The 21,737-nt window shown below is 35.5% G+C and overlaps 1 protein-coding gene across 1 annotated transcript in view; it reads right to left on the bottom strand.

Annotated features, from left to right (window-relative positions):
• Positions 1–1,483: 1,483 nt before the first annotated feature.
• Positions 1,484–21,737, bottom strand: part of KLHL3 (kelch like family member 3) — a 385,747-nt gene continuing 365,493 nt past the window's right edge. The window contains exon 14 of the mRNA XM_074290821.1: positions 1,484–2,023. Coding sequence (XP_074146922.1) covers positions 1,884–2,023 — 140 coding nt within the window. The 3' untranslated portion in view covers positions 1,484–1,883. The remainder of the gene's footprint in view (positions 2,024–21,737) is intronic.

Genomic DNA, 21,737 nt, shown 5'->3' with positions numbered 1-21,737 from the left:
CCTCCCCCTTCTTCCTCCACCTCTCAAGGTGGAGTTGATGTGGGCCTGTCAATAATCTGATCTCTAAGCGGGGTTGAAGCTTCTTCAAGAGAGTTAGAGTCATCACACCCTAATTCCTCCTTTAAATCCTCTTGCTCTTGGGCAAGATCTTGATTTTCCCTTTTTTCCTCACACTTCCTCCTCTGTTCATTTTTAAAACTTTTCCTTCTCCTACAACTTGCTCGATAGTTTAAGGCTAATTGAACTATATTGAAGATATAAAATACCTCTGCAGAAATTGAACGAGGCCTATTTTTTGCATGAAATTCTTTCATTTCAAATCCCACTAGCTTCCATTTATCTACATCTATCTTTTCTTCCTCTAAGAACCAAGGGGATGTGCGTCTTAATGCAGCCAAGAGTTTAGCAATCTGTACCCAGGTTACAAGTAAACTCTGCTCCTCAATTATCTTATTTATACTCTCTATAGTACCACTCCTGAATGGGGCTGGAGCTGAGGCTGCCTCTGGGGCTGGGGCTGAGTCAGCTGAGGTCGAGGGATTGTCTTTAGCTAACATCTGCCCCATTTCAGCTATAAAAGATTGCTGATTTAGCCCTTAACAAGTTAAGTTCCTTATTTGTCTATTAGAACTCTCACTTAATCTTTAACAAAGTTTCCTTGTTACTCACGGTTCTGGGTCAGAGAGACTTAGATCTGGATTGGAGGCTTGTCCCTGTTCAGGCGCCAAATTGCGATGGTCCGGTCTAGCTCCTCTGAACAGCTCAGAATAAGTCCTTGTCAGGATAAGCAAAAGTCCTTGTCCCACATGTGGACGCCAATTTGTAAAGTTCTTGAATTGTGAGGGTCCAGTCGTCTGCTCAATTATAATCCTTCTCTGGGAGGAGATCTGTAAAATCTTTTCCTCTGTGCACAAGTTTCTTGGGAGCTCTGAATCTCCTCCAACTCTTGTCCTTTCTCAAATCAGACTGGTCTCCTTTCAGCCTACTGGTGTCAAGACTTTATCCCAGAGTCAATTCTCTCAGACCCAATGCTGCCCTTCTTTTATTCTCCCAGAGAATGGGTGTGGGATAACGCAAGGGCTTCTGGGAAACATTACTTCAACCAATGAGCTTGCTCCTCCTAGAGTTCCTAAGGTGTAAACTCCCTTTAAAGGCCTGAACCAAAGGTCTGAGCCAGAGAACTGTCAAGTCAACCTGAATTCTCACCTTGTAATTGTCCAGACAACCTGAGTTCTCACCTTGTCACTGTCCAGACAACCTGAGTTCTCACCTGGTAATCCTAACATCTCCCCCTTTCTTTTGATTTAGAACATAGGGTAGTCATGACCTTGAAACATAAATCCATCAATATGAGGGGTATTACACATAATTACATAAATTACATAAGCACATAATAACGTAGTAACATAGTACCATAATACATGCTAGAAGTATGTAACAAATAGAGGCTGCCCCAGGCTGTGTCTCCCTGCTGTTCAGGTTCTTAACTGCCCCAAGGAAAAGCCCCAGACAGCAGAAGGTGGCTGCATAGCCAAGCCAAGGTAGATGTTAGGTCACTTCCAGTTTGGGGTGATTATATTTTCTGGCTTTATATTTTAAAGTGGCTTATTTATCTTCTGATGTGCTGTTTTATAAGCAGAATAGAGCTATCAGACTTTGCCAGATTCCTCTACCTCGGTGGTTTCTCTGATCCCAGAGTTCTCCCCAGCCCATTTGGCACAATGTGCTAGCCTCTAGTCCAACCCTGTCTATGCTGGTCTTTCTTTTCCTCCCCTCAGAACTGACCTTTTCTGTCGAATTTCCAGATTCTCTTCAGCTGGTAAGTTGTGCTTCTAATCCTTGTGGTTTTTATCAGTCCAGTGTTATTTTTGAGTTTGATTTAACTAGTTGGTATTGAGGGTAGAAGGGAACTTAGAAATTCGCGTCTGTCTTCTCCACCATCTTGGCTCCGCCTCGACATGTCTCTTTTCCTCAATGAGATGATTCAAAAAAGTTCCAATGATGTTGTGATGAAAAGAGCCAACTGCACTCAGAGAAGGGACAATGGGAACTGAGTTTAGATCACAACATAGCATTTTCACTCTTTTTGTTGTTGTTTGCTGGCATTTCATTTTCTTTCTCATTTTTTTTTCCTTTTTGATCTGATATTTTTGTGCAGCAAGATAATTGTATAAATATTTATGCATATATTGGATTTAACATATATTTTTACCATGTTTAATATATACTGGATTACTAGCCATCTAGGGGAAGGGAAGGAGAGAAGGTGGGGAAATTGGAACACAAGGTTATTCAAGGGTCAATGTTGAAAAATAATTCATGCATATATGTTTTGAAAATAAAAAGCTTTAATAAAACAAAAGAAAATTTCTGAATAACAAATAAAAAAAGAATTTGTTTTGTTTCTAACTAATCTCTCTTTGAATCTACACTTTCTTTCTTATTTATTCCCCTTTTTTATTTTTTCTTTTCCTCCTGTTTTCCTATTGAGGGAATTGTTTTTCTGAACCTACCTATGTGTAGACATAGTCTTGTCCTCTTTTGATCACTTAAGATGAAAGTAAGGTTTAAGAGTTACTCATTTCACACATGCACACACATAAGCATGAACATGCACATGTATTCTCTCTCTCTCTCTCTCTCTCTCTCTCTCTCTCTCTCTCTCTCTCTCTCTCTCTCTCTCTCTCTCTCTTCCGCTCTTTGCTGTTTATATAGTTTTCTACTTGCAAACCCTGATTATCCGAGATAATTTTTCTTTTCTTTTTTCTGTAGCACATCCATTTTATTTTAAATATGTCTAATGAAAAGACCAAAGCCACATAGAAACTTTGAAATGCATAGACAGAACTCTATGCACAGCACTAGTAATTTAGGTTTGATACAATCTGCCTCTGATCTCCTGCCCTTCTTCATCTTTTCTTATTAAAAGACCAATCCCAGTTTTTTTTTTTCCTTTTAACAAGTACATTTATTTCACAATAATTTATAATTTGCCAATTCAAATATCCTCTCCAATTAAGAAATTTATTAAAAAAGAAAAACCTCATTAAAATATACAGTTAATATTGTAGTTCCCAGGTCTTGAATGTTTTTCCTTCTCTGCTTTCTTGTAGTGTTTTTTTTTTCCCCTTTGGCCTGGAAGCTTTAGATTTTGACTGCTACTCCCGAGAAGTTTTTCATTTTGGGGAACCTTTTGGTCGGTGTCCAGTAGAATTTTATTTTCATTTTTTCCCACAGTTCTAAGCAATCTGAGCAATTTTTCTTCATGATTTCTTAAAACACAATTCCCAGGGTTCTGTTTTGTTTTGCTTTTATAGTCCTATGATTCTTTAAAGTCTAAATCCCCATGATCTATTTTCTAGGTCAGTTGTTTTTTGTTTGTTTTGTTGTTGTTGTTGTTGTTGTTGTTGTTGTTGTTGTTATCTCTTATACATTTCCTCTATTTTTTCAATGTTTTTCTTTGTTTTAATATTACTTGTCTTCTTATGTTATCATTAACTTATATTTTGTTCTTGAATAAGGTTTTGTACCTTTTGTGTTAAGCTGTCAATTCCCCATAATGCACACCCCAATTCTTTCACACATAAATTCATTTCTTGTCTGTCATTTTCCTCTAGTACTTTTGTTTTGCTTATAATTTTAATTTTTTTTAAATTTGCCTTTTTTCTAGGAATTTTAGCTGAAATTATTCCTAAGCTGTGTGGCTTTGATTGAAAATGTTTCAAAGACCCCTTCTCTGGGTTTGTGTTTTGGGCTTCCTAGTCATCATAATAGCTCTTTATGATGGGATGCTTTTTGTTTGTTTACTCATTTTTCTAAGCCCATCTCTCAAATTAAGACATTTAAGCCGGGTCCCACACACTTCTGAAAGGAATATTTGGGCCTTTTTTGTTGTTATTTTCTGTTTTCTTGGGTCTTTTATTGCTTTTCCTGGGTAATGGGTAAATACTTCAAAGATCTGAGTGGCAGCTAACTCCAACTGGATACTACAGATTTTCAATGCACATAAAGTTGTCTGATGAAGGCTAAAATCTGATTGTTGTTTTCTTGGTCTGAGTTTTTGCAAGCTCCTGATCTAAGTTTGGGTCTAAGCAATATAATTGTGGACTTGCCCCTTCTTGGAGCTTTAGTAGATTACTGCTGATAAAAGGAAGGATCTGCAGGTTCAGACTTGCTCTTGATCAGGATTTCCCATCTTAGTTATTCTACTAAAAGTTTTCAGACAGAAGTAGGTCTGATCAGAGACCTTGCTTGATCCACTCCCAGAACCACACATCTCTTTACTGCACTCCTTGCACAACTCACAAGGCCCAGACCAACCACATCTTCATTATTTTCCAGAGGACTCTTGTTACAGAAATCTCTTTACACTGGAGCTCACTCCACTCCTGAACTATTTCTCATGTTGAAAGTTCCTTTTGCCTTTGAGGTTTCTCTATCTCTTTCATTGGCTGGTTCCTCCCATTAGTTCCATTTTAAGAGGGATAGTTGGACCAACTGTGTCATTCCTCTCTATACTGTACTGCTGGCTCATTTCCCAAGAATTCTGCCACGTTCTCATCCGGTACTTTAACCCCTCCTCCTATCATCATTTTTATGCCTCCATTAGAATGCAAGAAAAAGGACAGGCTGTCTTTCAAGTTATAATTGTATTTCCAACTCTTAGCAGTATCTGGCACTTGGTAAGTTCATAATGTTTATTTACTAACTGGAAAAGCCTTGGGCCTTTGACTGCTACTTTCCCTGATTCAACTCCCTTAGACAAAGGTCCCCGCATGAGATTTGTGACCTTTCTATGCAGTGTGAATGAATGAATTTCTCTGGTAGAGACCTGCTCATGCTTCCTAAACAGAGTCAGCCCCTCCATTCTGGGCCTCTTTTTGCCTCTACACACAGGCTACTATTAAGAACATAGGTTAGAATATTGTGTATACTATCCTGTTCCTTAGACCTTATGTCCACTATTTGTAAATGTGTAAGTCCTCCTTTACTGAACTGAGCTGGAAAATTGACTCACTTTGATTTTTTTTCTTGGACTTTCTGATCAGAACTGGATCTGGTACATTTCCTTGGTTTTCAGATAAGAGTTGTGGGGAAAAAACTGGGCTATTCTGACTCTGCTTATTCTTGGCTGGTCACTCCCCAATTCAGCAGTTGTGATTTCCACTGGATCATGTAGTTTCACATGTGCTCAGAACTGAACAACTCTAGGATATTAGAACTAGTTCACTATATACAGCTCACTTGTTATCAAAACCACTACATAATGCATTTATTAAGAAACCTGATTTTTTCTTCCTATGTAAAATGTTGTATCAGAGCAAATCTACTTAAAATATTATCATTTAGTGTATGGAAAATGTATAGTAATTACCTACTACCCTTGTAAGCACTTTCTCAAGCATGTTCAAATCCATAGCTCCAATTTTTTCTTACAATAGGTAGGGGTGACAGGGATTTTTAGCTTCATTTTGGATGAGAACAATGAGATTTATAAAAGTTGCAACTGGCACATTTTCCCAAAACCAGTCATGCAAAAGTGTTGATCTGTCCAAATTGACAAGTCTCCAAATTACTTAGTATTTATTTCATATATTCAGGACATATTTTTATGTTTATATGTTGTTTTACCCAATAGAATGCCCTCCTTGAAGGGCAGAAGCTATTTAATTTTTTGCTTTTTTTAAATTTTGTATTCCATGTCTAGCACATAAAAAGAGCTTAATAAAATTTTGTTGATTAATTGATTTCAGAAGTTGGATTTGAATCCTGAATCCCCCTGCAGTATTCTTCCTACAAAACTACAAAGGATATCCCAGGGTTGGTTTAGATATTTGTTTTTTATTATCCCTTCAAGATCTAAGTGTCTCTGATTTTTGATTAGCAACAGCTTTTTAAAAATCTGTTTCTTAGCCAATATCAAATGGTTTTGTTGACTGCTGCTTTATAAAATAGTTTTAGATCAGGTACAGCTAGGCAACCTTCATTTGATTTTTTTTTTCATTACTTCCCTTGCAATTCTCGACCTTTTATTCTTCCATATGAATTTTGTTGTTATTTTTTCTAGGTCATTAAAATATTTTCTTGGGAGTCTGATTGGTATAGCATTAAATAAATAGATTAGTTTAAAGAGTATTGTCATCTTTATTATATTCGCTTGGCCTATACAAGAGCACTTAATGTTTTTCCAATTATTTAAATCTGACTTTATTTTTGTGGCAAGTGTTTTGTAATTTTGCTCATATACTTCCTGAGTTTCCTTCAGTAGATAGATTCCCAAATATTTTATACTACCGATGGTTATTTTGAATGGAATGTCTCTTTGTATCTCTTGTTGGATTTTGTTGGTGATGTATAAAAATGCTGAGGATTTATGTGGATTTATTTTGTATCCTGCAACTTTTCTAAAGTTGTGAAGTATTTCTAATAGCTATTTTATTAGAATCTCTGGGGTTCTCTAAGTATACCATCATATCATTTGCAAAGAGTGATAGTTTGTTTTCCTCATTACCTACTCTAATTCCTTTCATCTCTTTCTCTTATTGCTGAGGCTAATGTTTCAAATACAATTTTGAATAGTAATGGTGATAGTGGGCAACCTTGTTCACTTCTGATCTTACTGGAAAGGTTCCCGTTTATCCCCATTACATATGATGCTTACTGACAGTTTTAAATATATGCTCCTGATTATTTTAAGGAATAGTCCATTTATTCCAATACTCTCAAGTATTTTTATTAGGAATGGATGTTAGATTTTCTCAAATGCTTTTTCTGCATCTACTGAGATGATCATATGGTCTTTGTTAATTTGATTATTGATATACTCCATTATGCTAATAGTTTTCTAATATTGGACCAGCCCTGCATGGAATAATCCATTTCAAGGAAAAGGCTTCTGACATTTCTACAGAGGAACTTTGTCTACTTGCTCAAGTTTAGGCAATGTAGTCTGTTATAAAGTGTCTCCAGTGTAATAAATAGTATGAATTGATATCACACTTGGAAAAACTCACAACTCTCCCTTATATCACAGGAAAACATAATTGCTTGCATAAGAAAGACCAAAGTTCTTGAAAACTCTATTTTATTATGTATTTGTTGCAATGGTTTCATTGTGGTAGTGCAAATTTGGCAGTTTTTTCTGTTTCAAGTGTATTTGGGACCTTAGAGCTCTTACTCCATTCTATCATACTTATGAAAATTACCATTCAGTGAGTACTGCATTTTCTTCTCTATATTTAAATATAGATCAAAGGTACCAAAGACAAGCAATTTTCAATGGGAATTAGTGAAGCTCTGTAATGTTCTTGAATTGTGAGGGTCTGTCTGCTCAATTATAATCCTTCTTTGGATCTGTAATAACACAATTCAAGAACATTACAAAGCTCCAGAAAAACCTTCTAGTTCTTCCCTTTCTTAGCATCAATTTCACTTCTTACTAGCTCTCCACCTTTTGCGTTTCTCCTTACTCTAGGTTATGTCCATTATATTGAGTTCCATAATGATATAATTTTCACTGGAATAATCCATTTCAAGGAAATGCATTCTGACATTTCTACAGACGAACTTTGTCTATTCACTCAAGATTAGGCAATGTAGTCTACTATAAAGTGCTTCCAAATTAATAAATGGTACCAATTCATGTCTCACTTGGAAATACTCACAACTGTCCTGTATATCACAAGAAAACATTTTTACTTGCATAAAAAAGGCCAAAGTCCTTGAAAACTCTATTTTTTTTTATGTAGTTGTTGCAATGCTTTCATTATGGTAGTGCTAACTTAGCACTTTTCTCACTGTTTCTAGTTAAATCAGGAACCTACAGCTCTTGTACCATTCCGTCATATTTACATAAATTACCATTTATTGCATACAACATTATCTTCTTTATATTTAAACATAGATCAAAGGCTGCAAAGACACACATGTTTCAAGGGGAATTAGTGAAGCTTCAAAGAAACATTCTAGTTCTTCCCTTCCTTAGCATGAATTTCACTTCTTACTAACTCCTCACATTTTGTATTTCTTCTGAGTACAGTTTGAGCATTTTACTGAGAGTTCCATATGGCCTTACTTTCATCAGAATAATCCCTTTCAAGGAAATGCATTCTGACATTTCTTTTTTTTTAAATAGTTTTTATTTACCAGATATATGCATGAGTAATTTTACAACACTGACAATTGCCAAACCTTTTGTTCTAATTTTTCCCCTCCTTCCCCCCCCCAGATGGCAGGTTGATCAATACATGTTAAATATGTTAGAGTATAAATAAAATACAATATATGTATACATGTCCAAACAATTGTTTTGCTATACAAAAAGAATCAGACTTTGAAATAGTGTACAATTAGCCTGTGAAGGAAATCAAAAATGCAGGTGGAAAAATTAAAGAGACTTGGAATTCTATGTACTGGTTCATAATTATCTCCTAGAGTTCTTTGGCTGGGTGTAGCTGGTTCAGTTCATTACTACTCTATTGGAACTGATTTGGTTCATCTCATTGTTGAAAATGGCCACATCCATCAGAATTGATCATCATATAGTATTGTTGTTGAATTATATAACTATTTCCTGGTCCTGCTCCTTTCACTCAGCATCAGTTCATGTAAGTCTCTCTAGGCCTTTCTGATATCATCCTGTTGATCATTTCTTACAGAACAACAATATTCCATAATATTCATATACCACAATTTATTTAGCCAATCTCCAATTGATGGGCATCCATGTAGTTTCCAGTTTCTGGCCACCACAAAGAGGGCTGCCACTAACATTCTTGCACATTACAGGTCCCTTTCCCTTCTTTAAGATCTCTTTGGGATACAAACCCAGTAGCAACATTGCTGGGTCAAAGGGTATATACAGTTTGATAACTATTTGAGCATGGTTCCAAATTGCTCTCCAGAATGGCTGGACGTATTCACAGTTCCACCAACAATGTATCAGTGTCCCTGTTTTCCCATATCCTCTCCAAAATTGTGCATTATCTTTTCCTGTCATTCTAGCCAATCTGACAGGTGTGTAGTGGTATCTCAGAGTTGTCTTAATTTGCATTTCTCTGATTACTAATGATTTGGAGCATCTTTACTAGAAATAGTTTCAATTTCTTCATCTAAGAATTGTCTACTCATATTCTTTGATCATTTATCAATTGGAGATTGGCTTGATTTCTTATAAAGTAAATTCTCTATATATTTTAGAAATGAGGCCTTTATCTGAACTTTTGACTATAAAAATGTTTGCCCAGTTTATTGTTTCCTTTCTAATCTTATCTGCATTAGTTTTGTTTGTACAAAAACTTTTCAATTTGATATAATCAAAGTTTTCTACTTTGTGATCAATAATGATCCCTAGTTCTTCTTTGGATGCATTTTGACATTTCTACAGAGGAAATTTGTCTCTTTGGTCAAGTTTGGGCAATGTACACTATTATGAATTCCTTACAATATAATAAATGGTATCAATTGATGTCACACTTGGAAAAAGTCACAACTGTCCTTTACATCACAGGAAAGCATTTTGACTTGCATAAGAAAGTTCGACTTGCATGTCTCTCTGTTAGGAAAACCTGAATATACTGCACTTGGTACATCTTTCTCAGAAAATATAATGGAAATGTTAATGGTTTTCTTCATTTCCATTTCAACACATTCATCAATGTTCTTGCTTCTCATTATTTTTACTTTGTATACAAACGTGAAACAAAGGAATAAGTTGAATAATGGTCCATCTTTTCTTTGGCTGGCAATGTCCTTGAAAACCCGATTTTACTAGAAGGGTTTTACAATGATTCCATATTTGTACTCCACATTTGGCAGTTGCTCAATGTTTCCAGTGCTTTTTGGGATCTTAGAGCTGCTATGGTGCATTCTGTCAAATTTCCATTAATTACCAGTCGATGCGCACGGCATTATCTTCTCTACATTTAAACATGGATCAAAGGTTGCCAAGTAGCCCACAATTCAAGGGCAAATGATGAAGCTCCAGAGAAACCTTCCAGTACTTCCTTTCCTTAGCATCAATTTCACTTCTTCCTAGTTCATCACCTTTTCCGTTACTTCTTAGTATTTGTTATGTCCAGTATATTGACTTTCTTAATGAATTTAATTTCATTAGAACAATCCATTTCAAGGAAATCATACTGCTATTTCCACACAAGAACTTCAGTTATTTCCTTAGGTTTGGGCAGTGTGATCTTATGAAGTGCTTCCAACATAATAAATGGTATTAATTGATGTAGTACTTGGGTAAATTAAAAACTGTGCTTTTTATCATTGGAAAGCATTTTTCCAAGCAAAGAAATTTTTAATATTATGGCTGTTAGGAAAACTTTAATACACTGCACTTGGGACATCTTTCATGGATAATATTATGGAAACACCAAATGGTTATCTCATTTGATTTTCTTTTTTTTCCCTCTCTTTTTTCAAATTTTATTTTTATTTTAATAATTTTTATTTACAAGATAATTTTACAACATTAACAATTGCCAAAATGTTTGTTATAATTTTTCCTGTCCTTCCCCACCCCAGATGGCAGGTTGACCAATACATGTTAAATAAAGTAGAAATTAAATACAATATATGTATACATGTCCAAAACATTGTTTTGCTGTACAAAAAGAATCATACTTTGAAATAATGTACAATTAGCCTGTGAAGGAAATTCAAAATGCAGGCAGATAAAATTAAGGGATTGGAAATTCTATGTAGTGGTTCATAGTCATCCCCTAGAGTTCTTTTGCTGAGTGTAGCTGGTTCAGTTCATTACTGCTCTATTGGAACTGATTTGGTTCATCTCATTGTTGGAGAGGGCCACGTCCAACAGACATTCCTGTAAGGAATGATTTACAATTCATGTAAGTCATTCCTGGCCTTTCTGAAATCACCCTGTTGGTCATTTCTTAAAGAACAATAAAATTCCATAATATTCATATACCACAATTTATTCAGCGAATTTCCACATGATGGGCATCCACGTAGTTTCCAGTTTCTGGCCACCACAAAAACTACTGCCACAAATATACTTGCATATACAGGTCCCTTTCCCTTCTTCAACATCTCTTTGGGATATAAGCCCAGTAGTAACACTGCTGGGACAAAGAGTATGCACAATTTAATAACTTTTTGATCATAGTTCCAAATTGCTCTCCAGAAGGGCTGGATGTATTCACAATTCAGTGTCCCTATTTTCCCACATCCCCTCCAACATTCTGCATTATCTTTCCCTGTCATTCTAGCCAATCTGACAGGTGTGTAGTGGTATCTCAGAGTTGTCTTAATTTCCATTTCTCTGATTACTAATGATTTGGAGCATCTTTTCATATGACTAGAAATAGTTTCAATTTCTTCATCTGAGAAGTGTCTGTTCATATCCTTTGACCATTTCTCAATTAGAGATTGGCTTGATTTCTTTTTTTTTTTTTAATTTTTATTTTATTTTATAATTATAACATTTTTTTGACAGTACATATGCATGGGTAATTCTCCACAACATTATCCCTTGCACTTACTTCTATTCAGATTTTTTCCCTTCCTCCCCCAACCCCCTCCCCCAGATGGCAAGCAGTCTTATATATGTTAAATATATTACAGTATATTCTAGATACAATATATGTGTGTAGAACCGAATTTTTTGTTGCACAGGAAGAATTGGATTCAGAAGGTAAAAATAACAGTTTACATTCATTTCCCAGTGTTCCTTTTCTGGATGTAGCTGGTTCTGTCCATCATTAATCAATTGGAATTGGATTAGCTCTTCTCTATGTTGAAGAAATCCACTTCCATCAGCATACATCCTCGTACAGTATCATTGTTGAAGTGTATAACGATCTTCTGGTTCTGCTCGTTTCACTCAGCATCAGTTGATGTAAGTCTCTCCAAGCCTCTCTGTATTTCTCCTGTTGGTCATTTCTTATAGAACAATAATATTCCATAACATTCATATACCATAATTTACCCAACCATTCTCCAATTGATGGACATCCATTCATCTTCCAGCTTCTAGCCACTATGAAAAGGGCTGCCACAAACATTTTGGCACATACAGGTCCCTTTCCCTTCTTTAGTAGTTCCTTGGGGTATAAGCCCAGTAGTAGTATGGCTGGGTCAAAGGGTATGCACATTTTGATAACTTTTTGGGCATAATTCCAGATTGCTCTCCAGAATGGTTGGATTCTTTCACAACTCCACCAACAATGCATCAGTGTCCCAGTTTTCCCACAGCCCCTCCAACATTCATCGTTATTTGTTCCTGTCATCTTAGCCAATCTGACAGGTGTGTAATGATACCTCAGAGTTGTCTTAATTTGCATTTCTCTGATCAATAGTGATTTGGAACACTCTTTCATATGAGTGGAAATAGTTTTAATTTCATCATCTGAAAATTGTCTGTTCATATCCTTTGACCATTTATCAATTGGAGAATGGCTTGATTTCTTATAAATTAAAGTCAATTCTCTGTATATTTTGGAGATGAGGCCTTTATCAGAACCTTTAACTGTAAAAATGTTTTCCCAATTTGTTACTTCCCTTCTAATCTTGTTTGCATTAGTTTTGTTTGTGCAGAAACTTTTTAATTTGGCGTAATCAAAATTTTCTATTTTGTGATCAATAATGGTCTCTAGTTCTCCCTTGGACACAAACTCCTTCCTCCTCCACAAGTCTGAGAGGTAAACCATCCCATGTTACTCCAATTTATTTATGATTTCGTTCTTTATGCCTAAATCTTGGACCCATTTTGATCTAATCTTAGTATGTGGTGTTAAATGTGGGTCCATGCCTAGTTTCTGCCATACTAATTTCCAGTTTTCCCAGCAGTTTTTGTCAAATAATGAATTCTTATCCCAAAATTTGGGATCTTTGGGTTTGTCAAAGATTAGATTGCTATTTTTATTCACTATCTTGTCCTGTGAACCTAACCTATGCCACTGATCAACTAGTCTATTTCTTAGCCAATACCAAATGGTTTTGGTGACAGTTGCTTTATAATATAGCTTTAAATCAGGTACACTTAGACCACCTTCCTCTGACTTTTTTTTCATTAGTTCCCTTGCAATTCTCGACCTTTTATTCTTCCCTATGAATTTTGTTGTTATTTTTTCTAGGTCATTAAAATAGTTTCTTGGGAGTCTGATTGGTATAGCACTAAATAAATAGATTAGTTTGGGGAGTATTGTCATCTTTATTATATTCGCTCGGCCTATCCAAGAACATTGAATGTCTTTCCAATTATTTAAATCTGACTTTATTTTTGTGGCAAGTGTTTTGTAATTTTGCTCATATAATTCCTGACTCTCCTTTGGTAGATATATTCCCAAATATTTGATACTATCGACTGTTATTTTGAATGGAATTTCTCTTTGTATCTCTTGCTGTTGGATTGTGTTGGTAATGTATAAAAATCCTGAGGATTTATGTGGATTTATTTTGTATCCTGCGACTTTGCTAAAATTCTGAATTATTTCTAATAGCTTTTTAGCAGAGTCTTTGGGGTTCTCTAAGTATACCATCATGTCATCTGCGAAAAGTGACAATTTGATTTCTTCATTTCCTACTCTAATTCCTTGGATCTCTTTCTCGGCTCTTATTGCCAAGGCTAGAGTTTCTAGTACTATATTGAATAGTAATGGTGATAGTGGGCAACCTTGTTTCACTCCTGATCTTACAGGGAAAGGTTCTAGTTTATCACCATTACATATGATGTTTACTGAAGGTTTTAAATATATGCTCCTTATTATTTTAAGGAATAGTCCATTTATTCCTATACTCTCAAGCGTTTTTAGTAGGAATGGATGTTGGATTTTATCAAATGCCTTTTCTGCATCTATTGAGATGATCATATGGTTTTTATTAATTTGATTATTAATATGGTCAATTATACTAATAGTTTTCCTAATATTAAACCAGCCCTGCATTCCTGGTATAAATCCCACTTGGTCATAGTGTATTATCCTGGGGATGATTTTTTGAAGTCTATTTGCTAATATCTTATTTAAGATTTTAGCATCAATATTCATTAAGGAAATTGGTCTATAGTTTTCTTTCTCAGTTTTCGATCTACCTGGTTTAGGTATCAGTACCATGTCTGTGTCATAGAAGGAATTTGGTAGGACTCCTTCAATCCCTATTTTTTCAAATAGTTTACATAGCATTGGAGTTAGTTGTTCTTTAAATGTTTGGTAGAATTCACCTGTAAATCCATCTGGTCCTGGGGACTTTTTCTTAGGAAGTTGGTTAATAGCTTGGTCTATTTCTTTTTCTGAGATGGGACTATTTAGACTACTTACTTCTTCCTCTGTTAATCTGGGCAAGCTATATTTTTGAAGGTATTCTTCCATTTCATTTAAGTTATCGAATTTATCGGCATAAAGTTGAGCAAAGTAGCTCCTAACTATTGTTCTAATTTCCTCTTCATTAGTGGTGAGTTCACCCTTTTCATTTTCAAGACTATCAATTTGCTTTTTCTCTTTCCTTTTTTTAATCAGGTTTACTAAGGGTTTGTCTATTTTGTTGGTTTTTTCATAAAACCAACTCTTAGTTTTATAAATTAATTCAATAGTTTTTTTACTTTCAATTTTATTAATCTCACCTTTTATTTTTTGAATTTCAAGTTTTGTGTTTGTCTGGGGGTTTTTAATTTGTTCCTTTTCTAGCAATTTGAGTTGTAAGCCCAATTCGTTGGCCCTCTCTTTCTCTATTTTATGCAAGTAGGCCTGTAGAGATATAAAACTTCCCCTTATTACTGCTTTGGCTGTATCCCACACATTTTGGTATGATGTCTCATTATTGTCATTTTCTTGGGTGAAGTTATTAATTATGTCTATGATTTGCTGTTTTACCCAATCATTCTTTAGTATAAGATTATTTAGTTTCCCACTGGGAAATGAATGTAAACTGTTATTTTTACCTTCTGAATCCAATTCTTCCTGTGCAACAAAAAAATTCGGTTCTACACACATATATTGTATCTAAATTATACTGTAATATATTTAACATGTATAAGACTGCTTGCCATCTGGGGGAGGGGGTTGGGGGAGGAAGGGAAAAAATCTAAATAGAAGTAAGTGCAAGGGATAATGTTGTAAAAAATTACCCATGCATATGTACTGTCAAAAAATGTTATAATTATAAAATAAAATAAAAAAATTAAAAAAAAAAAAAAAAGATTATTTAGTTTCCAATTATTTTTTGGTCTATTTTCCCCTGGCTTTTTATTAAATGTAATTTTGATTGCATTGTGGTCTGAAAAGGATGCATTTACTATTTCTGCCTTACTGCATTTGATTTTGAGGTTTTTATGCCCTAGTATATGATCAAGTTTTGTATAGGTTCCATGAACTGCTGAGAAGAAAGTATATTCCTTTCTGTCTCCATTTAGCTTTCGCCAAAGATCTATCATATCAAACTTTTCTAGTATTCTATTTACCTCTTTGACTTCTTTCTTATTTATTTTGTGGTTTGATTTATCTAATTCTGAGAGTGCAAGGTTGAGATCTCCCGCTATTATAGTTTTGCTATCTATTTCCTCTTGCAGCTCTCTTAATTTCTCTTTTAAGAATTTAGATGCTGCACCACTTGGTGCATACATGTTTAATATTTATACTTCCTCACTATTGATGCTTCCCTTTAGCAGGATATAATGGCCTTCCTTATCTCTTTTAATTAGATCAATTTTTGTTTTTGCTTGATCTGAGATGAGGATGGCTACTCCTGCTTTTTTGGTTTTGCCTGAAGCATAATAGATTCTGCTCCACCCTTTTACTTTTAGTTTGAATGTCTCACCCTGTTTCAGGTGTGTTTCCTGTAAACAACATATAGTAGGATTCTGACTTTTAATCCAGTCTGCTAACTGCTTCCTCTTTATGAGGCAGTTTGCCCCATTCACATTTATGGTTAGAAGGACTAATTCTATATTGCTTGCCATCCTATTAACCCCTGCTTATGCTTTTCCCCTTCCCTTCCCTTTTACCCTCCTATCCAGTATTAAACTGGTGAACACCACTTGCTTTTCACAGCCCTCCCTTTTTAGGATCCCTCCCCCACCTTAAAGATCCTCCCCTTATTTTACCCCTTTTCCTCGAAATTACTGTATTCCCTTCCCCTTAGCTTACTCCTTCCCTTTCACTTTTCAATGAAGTGGAAGAAGTTTCACCATAAATCGAATATGTCTATTGATACACGCTATGTTCATCTACCTCCTTTCTTTCTCTCAGATATAATAGGTTACCTTTGCCTCTTCATGAGATGTAGTACCACCACTTTACACTTTTTTATGATATAATCTCCTTTCCACCTCTAGTTTCTAAGACAAATTGTACATATGTTCTTTACATATTTTTTTGACAGAAGTATAGTTCTCAAGATTTCTTTTTACCTTTTTAGAAATCTCTTGAGTTCTGTATTTGAAGATCAAACCTTTTATGTAGGTCTGGTTTTTTCATCAAAAATAGATGGAATTCATTTATTTCGTTAAATGTCCATCTTCTTCCCTGGAAAACGATGCTCATTCTTGCTGGGTACGTTATTCTTGGCTGCATACCAAGTTCCTTAGCCTTTTGGAATATCATGTTCCAGGCCCTGCGTTCTCTTAATGTGGACACTGCTAGATCCTGGGTTATCCTTATTGTGGATCCTCCATATCTGAATTGTTTTTTTCTAGCAGCTTCCAATATCTTTTCCTTTGTCTGATGGTTCTTGAACTTGGCCACTATATTTCTTGGCGTTTTGATTTTAGGGTCCCTTTCAGTAGGTGATCGATGAATTTTTTCAATGTGTATTTTACCTTCTGTTTCCAAAACGTCTGGGCAGTTCTCTTTGATAATTTCCTCGAAAATGGTGTCCAAGCTCTTTTTTTCCTCCCATTTTTCAGGGAGTCCGATTATTCTCAAATTGTCTCTCCTGGATCTGTTTTCCAGGTCTGTTGTCTTTCTGGTAAGGTCTTTTCAATTGTTTCATTTCTCTGGTTTTGCTTGACTCCCTCTTGGTTTCTCCTTGAGTCATTCATTTCTACTTGTTCCAGTCTAATTTTCAATGATGTATTTTCTTCACTCACTTTTTTTATATCTCTTTGTAATTGTCCAATTGAGTTTTTATCTTCTATGGAATTTTTTTCCATTTTATCCATTTTATTTTTTAGAGAGCTGATTTCTTTTTCTAGCTCACTAATCCTGTTTTCCTTGGAGTTGTTTACCTTTTCCAGCTCATTAATCCTGTTTTCCTTGGAGTTGTTTACCTTTTCCAGCTCACTAATCCTGTTTTCCTTGGAGTTGTTTACCTTTTCCAGCTCACTAATCTTGTTTCTCAATGATTTGATTTCTTTATCCACTCTGTCTTTGAATGCATGGGATGACTTCTCCAGGCTCTCTTGCCAAGCTTCCCTTTCCTTTTCCCATTTCTCTTCCAGCTCTCTTGTGAGAGCCTTTTTGATTTCCTCTATGAGGTTCTTTTGCATTGAGGAGCAGCTTGTATCCCTCCCAGGGGATACATCTGGGGACAGTCTATTCCTAGTCTCCTCAGCATTTGAAGTCTGCTCCCTCTCCACACAGAAGCTGTCAATGGTTAGAGCCCTTTTGAATTTTTTGTTCATTTTGTCAGTTTAGGAATCAAAGAAAACAAACTGACAAGAGAAACAATTGGTCTGTTTTGCGGGGGATGGGGCTGGATGGTATTAATGGGCTTCCTCTACAGACTGGGGGTAGGGCAGCAGAGAGCCACTAACAGAACAGCAATGACTGTACTGAGTCTGCGCTCCGAGAACGCACCGAGTCAGTCCAGGTGGGGGTTGGGGGTGGCCGGGCTCTGAGAGATGCTGGCTTTCTGGGGTTTCAATCTTCACCTCCGGTGTTTACACCCTCTCCGCTGCTCCTGGCTTGCTGCCAAGACGGAGCATCCACACTGGGGCAAAAGCCCTTTCACAGAAACGGCAGAGATTGTACCCCTCCCCCTCTGGTCTGAGCTGTGTGAGCTGCCTGTCTTGCTCTGGCTGTCTGCCCTCAGTCTGTGCCCAATCCGATTGACCCTCTCCCGAGCAAACACAGACCTTTTCTGGGGACTCTCAAGGATGTCTTCTCTTGGTGACCATCTGTGGATTTCTTTCTGGGTCAAGCATTAAGTCAGAGGCCTGTCATGAAGTAAGTTCTGAGAGAAAACGAGGAGCTCAAGAAGCTGTCTGCCTCCACGCCGCCATCTTGGCCGGAAGTCGGCTTGATTTCTTATAAATTAGAATCAATTCTCTATATATGTTGGAAAGGAGGACTTAATCAGAACCTTTGACTGTAAAAATGTTTTCCCAATTTATTGTTTCCCTCTCATTTGATTATCAATTCATTAGTCATTGTTTTTGCTTTTCATTATTTGAGCTTTGTATACACACTGAAAATGAATGAATCTGTTAAGCAATGTATCTTTTCTTGTTCAGCCAATGTGCTTAAAAGCTCTATTTTATTATGTATTTGTTGCAATGCTTTCATCATAGTAGTCCTGGTTTGGCAGTTTTCTCACTGTTTCTAGTGTATTCGGGACCTTTAGAACTCTTGCTCCATTCTATTATGATTACATAAATTACAATTCAGTGCGTACTGAATTGTCTTCTCTATATTTACAGGGAGAACAAAGGTTGCAAAGATACACACATTTCAAGGGGAATTATTGAAGCGCCAGAGAAACCTTCCAATACTTCCTTTCCTTAGCATCAATTTCACTTCTTACTAGCTTCCCACCTTTTGCGTTTCTCCTTACTATAGGTTATGTACATTACACTGAGTATCATAATGACCCAATTTTCACTGAAATAATACAGTTCAAGGACATTTCTACAGAGAAACTTTGTCTATTCACTCAGTCTTATGCAATGTAGTCTGCCATGAAGTGCTTCCAATTAATAAATGATACCAATTTTTGTTGCACTTAGAAAAACTCACAACTGTCCCTTATATCATGGGAAAGCATTTTTGCTTGCACAAGAAAGGCCAAAGTCCTTGAAAACTCTATTTTATTATGTAGTTGTTGCAATGTTTTTATTACGGCATTACTACTGTGGCAGTTTTCTCACGGTTACTAATGTACTCAACTCTTAGGGCTCTTGCTCCAATCTATCATATTTTGGTAAATTACAATTCAGTGCCTAATACATTATCTTCTCTATATCAAAACGTAGATCAAACCTTACAAAAATGCCCACATTGCAAGAGAAATTAGTGAAGCTCTAGAGAAAACTGCCTGTTCTTATGATAGAATAAATCCCTTTATTCTATCACCGTCTGTGCTGGTCCTTTTCCCCTCCCTTCATTACAGACCTTTTCTGAAGAAGTTCCAGATTCTCTTCAGCTGGAAAGTTGTTGTGTTTCTAATCTTCATGATTATTACCAGTCCAACGCTATTTTTGAGACTGAATTAAATAGTTGGTATTTAGAGAGCTTAGAAGTTCATGTGTATCTTCTCCACAATCTTGGCTCCACCTCAAATAAGGGATCAAAGGTTTCTTAACAGCATTCTATTTCAGTGGAAATAATGAATGTGCAGAGTAATCTTCCCATTCTTGCCTTTCAAAACACCAATTCCTTTTTTTACTTGTTTGTCTTTATTTGCCATTCTATTGAGTCTAGTCTTATCTCTTTCAATATTGAGTGTGATCATCTTTTCATTTGAAAAATTCAAATTTGAGGAAATGTTTTCTGGTGTTTTCATAAAAGAAAGGATGTTAGTCATTAAGTTTATGAATTTTGTCTTGTCCTGGACAGCCTCAGATATAATGAATATGACTTCTTCTGTAAGATTTGTATGCAGATACAATGCATTTTTTCAGCTTAAGAAAACATTTTTTCTTGCATAAGAAGCTGAATTCAGCAATGAAAGGAAACCTGAATACAAAGCCATTGACTCAAACTACCTGGACAGATATTCTTGAAACATGAAATGTTTTTTATCATTTTCATGTCATATCTGCCATTGTCTTTGAATACTTAGGTTTAACTTAGTAGACATAAATAAACTATTAGCGGTTTTCCCATTGTTTCTTGTACATTTTCAGATGTCAATTCTCTCCTCCTTGGGTCAATGGAACTCTATCTGCTCAATGCTTTATCTTCTTCATATTTAAAGCTGAATCAAAAAGGTTTCTTCACAGAACTCCTTTTCAGTGGAAATAATGAAAATGCAGAAAAATCCTCCAGTTGTTCCCTTTTCAAATTTTGATTCCTTTTCTTGCTTGTGGCTCTCTATTTCCTCCAGTTATTCCCTTTTCAAATTTCGATTCCTTTTCTTGCTTGTGGCTCTCTATTTGCCATGCTACTGAGTTTATCTTTTTTACTTTTTGGTGTGATTTTCCTTTGATTTGCTGAACACAAATTTTGGGAAATGCATTCTGATGTTTAGATAAAACAAAAGATTTTAGTCATTAAGTTTAAGCATTTCATGACCGGAAAAACCTCAGATTTAATGAATATACTTTCTTATGTAACATTTCTATGCAGAAATAGTTACGCTTTTTGAACTTAAGAAAACACATTTCCTTGCATAAGAATAATGAGATTGAATTTAGCAATGATAAGAAAACCTGAATACAAAGCCATTGATGCAAATTATCAGGACAGATATTCCTGAAACACAAAGTGGTTTTTCTTATTTCATGTCATTCCATCCCTCATTATTTTAGCTTTCCCTTGGTTGAATTTTGTAGACACAATTAATGTATTAGCTGTTTTCCCATTATCTCATGTACGGTGTTGGACATTATTATTAATATGTCAATTCTCTCCTATTTGCATCATTGGAACTCTCTCTGCAAAATGCATTATCTTCTTTATATTTACAGCTGGATCAAAGTTTCTTAATAGCATTCCTTTTCAGTGGAAATAGTGAATGTGCAGAGAAATCTTCCAGTTATTTCCTTTCGAAACATCAATTCCTTTTCTTACTTGTTCGTCTCTATTTCCCATTCTATTGAGTCTTGTCCAGCCACTTTCAATATTTGGTGTGATCGTCTTTTCATTTGAAAAATCCAAATTCCAGGAAATGTCTTCTAGTGTTTTCATAAAAGAAAAGGTGTTAGTCATTAAGTTTATGAATTTTGTCTTCTCCTGGACAGCTTCAGATGTAATGAATATGACTTCTTCTGTAAGATTTGTATGCAGATTCAATTGAATTTTTTTACCTTAGGAAAACATTTACCCTTGCATAAGAATGATGGAGTTGAATTCACCAATGATAGGAAATCCTGAATAAAAGCCATTGATGCAAACTATCGGGTCATCTATTCCTGAAACATGAAATGTTTTTTTTTTTTCTCATTTTCATGTCATATCTACCATTGTCTTTGAATTCTTTGGTTTAATTTAGTAGACATAAATAACATATTGGCAGTTTTCCTGTTGTTTCTTGTTCATTTTCTGATGTTAATTCTCTCCTCTTTGTGTCAATGGAACTCTGCACAGTGCTTTATCTTCTTCATATTTAAAGTTGGATCAAAAGTTTCTTAACAGGATTCATTTTCCGTGGAAATAGTGAATGTGCAGAGTAAGCTTCAAGTTATTCCCTTTCCAAACTTTGATTCCATTTTTTGCTTGTTGCTCTCTATTTGCCATGCTACTGAGTTTACCTTTTTTTAGTATTTGGTGTGATGTTGTTTTCATTTGCCGAACTCAAATTCCAGGAAATGCATTCTAGTGTTTAGACAAAACATTAAGTTTATGCATTGTGTCATGACCTGGAAAATATCAGATTTAATGAATATACCTTCTTAT

This window comes from Sminthopsis crassicaudata, chromosome 2, assembly GCF_048593235.1.
Source record: "Sminthopsis crassicaudata isolate SCR6 chromosome 2, ASM4859323v1, whole genome shotgun sequence".
Lineage (NCBI taxonomy): Eukaryota > Metazoa > Chordata > Mammalia > Dasyuromorphia > Dasyuridae > Sminthopsis > Sminthopsis crassicaudata.
Note: the sequence above shows the minus strand (reverse complement) of the source record. Positions and strands in the feature narration are given on the sequence as shown.